The 2,232-nt window shown below is 40.9% G+C and overlaps 1 protein-coding gene across 4 annotated transcripts in view; it reads right to left on the reverse strand.

Annotated features, from left to right (window-relative positions):
* KCNAB1 (potassium voltage-gated channel subfamily A regulatory beta subunit 1) overlaps positions 1-2,232 on the reverse strand; it is a 430,095-nt gene that overhangs the window by 15,351 nt on the left and 412,512 nt on the right. For all 4 annotated transcript variants that reach the window (XM_017855014.1, XM_017855023.1, XM_017855037.1 and 1 more), the window contains exon 12: positions 1,744-1,864. In XM_017855014.1, the coding sequence (XP_017710503.1) occupies positions 1,744-1,864 (121 nt within the window). The remainder of the gene's footprint in view (positions 1-1,743; positions 1,865-2,232) is intronic.

Consider the following 2,232-nt stretch of genomic DNA (forward strand, 5'->3'; position numbering starts at 1 on the left):
TCAGCCTCCCGAGTAGCTGGGATTACAGGCGCCCGCCACCTCGCCCGGCTAGTTTTTTGTATTTTTTAGTAGAGACGGGGTTTCACCGTGTTAGCCAGCATGGTCTCGATCTCCTGACCTCGTGATCCACCCGTCTCGGCCTCCCAAAGTGCTGGGATTACAGGCTTGAGCCACCGCGCCCGGCCAACATTTTTACTTTATAAACTTTTAATTTAAACTTTTGTCTGGGCACGGTGGCTCACGCCTGTAATCCCAGCACTTTGGGAGGCCAAGGCGGGTGGATCACAAGGTCAGGAGTTAGAGACTAGCCTGACCAACATGGTGAAACCCTGTCACTACTAAAAATACAAAAATTAGCTGGGCGTGGTGGTGTGCACCTGTAATAGCAGCTACTCAGGAGGCTGAGGCAGGAGAATCGCTTGAACCCGGGAGACGGAGGCTGCAGTGAGCTGAGATCACGCCACTGCACTCCAGTCTGGGCGACAGAGCGAGACTCTGTCTCAAAACAAAAAACAAACAAAAAAACCTTTCAACTTATTTGTAATAACATAGTTTAAAACACAAACACATTGTACAGCTGTACAAAAGTATTTTCTTTATATCGTTACAAGCTTTTTTTCATTTTTAAAAAGTGTATTTTTAGCTTTTAAACTTCTTTATTTGTTACAAACTAAGACACAGACACACTCATTAGCCTTGGCCTACACAGGGTCAGGGCCATCACTATGTTCCACCTCCACATCTTGTTCCTCTGAGAAGTCTTCAGGGACAGTAACACACATGGAGCTGTCATCTCCTGTGATCATAATTCCTCTTTTGGGAACACCCTTCAGGAGAAGGGCCTGCATGAGGCCGTTTTACAGTTAACTTTTTTTTTCTAGTAAGTAGAAGGAGTAACACTCTGAAGTAAAGATGAAAGGTATAGTATAGTAAATTCATAAACCAGTAACATGGTCATTTATTATCATTATCAAGTATTATGTACTGTAGATAATTGTGTGTGCTAGACTTTTAGATTACTGGCAGTGTAGTAGGCTTGTTTATACCAGCATGACCACAAACACACAAGTAATTCATTGCACTAGGACCTTAGGACAGCTACAACATCACTAGGCAATAGTAATTTTTCAGCTCCATTATAATCTTATGGGTCCACCTACATATATGTGGTCCATTGTTGACTGAAACACCCATGATTGAATGTGGTTCATATTATCTTTCTCTCAAACAGTGCATGTGGTTTTTCAATTGTTACCAGCAATCATGACCTCTCATGGACTCCACAGCATTAGAAGGACAATTTTTATGGCCTTCAAGAAGTTTCAGGGTGAAGCTATTTCTCTAGGATCAGCTTTTCATGTGACAGTAGCCTTGGGCCTGTAACAGTCCTGTATCTCAGCCTCTAATCAACCCTGGCTTAGTTTTCAACAGAGACAGAAACTTGAGCCAGAAGAAATGGATGTCACTACACAGTTCACCCCTGACATCTGTGATAGTGTGTGTTATCACTGACACGTTCTCATTTAAACTGGCAAGGGGAAAGAAGTAAGAAAAATTTGCTATCGTGTAGAAAATTCTGGGGAACCTCAAATAACTCACTTTTTATTTAGCAGGAATAAACTCCTCAGAGATCATCTGTCTCTACAAAAGACATTTTATCATGGTAAGGGTGTGTTCAGCAATAGAAAACTATGATCTCAGCAGAAGTCCCTCTACCACCCCATAGCTTAGTAATTTTCTTACCAACAGCTAGCTGAGGTAGTGTGCATCCCAGACGCTCCGCAATTGGGGAAAGGTCTTTTAGCTTGTTTTGCTGTTTTCTCCCTTCTTCACTTACAATTCTTTCTTTCAACCACTGGTAGCACTGAGGAAAAGCATAACATTGAAATGTTAATGTCTGGTAAAGATCTGATGTCAAAGTGGTAATTCAATAAAACATGTGAACCTTATGATGATTTTCTGAATTTTTTGACCCTTATGTTTCACACTGCCAGGGATGGTTTCATGCAAAGAAATGTTCCTCACGATCTTGCTCCTTGTTTATTGGTTCAAAGCAGATTGATTTTGACTAATATTCACCATTCAAATTGATCAGCCTGCATAGAAGTTGTTATAACCCTGATCGTGACATATAAGCACTTACATTCTAGCCTGTCCAATAGAAGAGGTCATATTTCTTATTGGGATAGCCCAATTTTAGAATGTAGCAAAAAAAAAAAAAAAAAAAAAAAA

This window comes from Rhinopithecus bieti, unplaced genomic scaffold (assembly GCF_001698545.2).
Source record: "Rhinopithecus bieti isolate Rb0 unplaced genomic scaffold, ASM169854v2 scaffold_2454, whole genome shotgun sequence".
In the NCBI taxonomy this organism is placed as follows: Eukaryota; Metazoa; Chordata; class Mammalia; order Primates; family Cercopithecidae; genus Rhinopithecus; species Rhinopithecus bieti.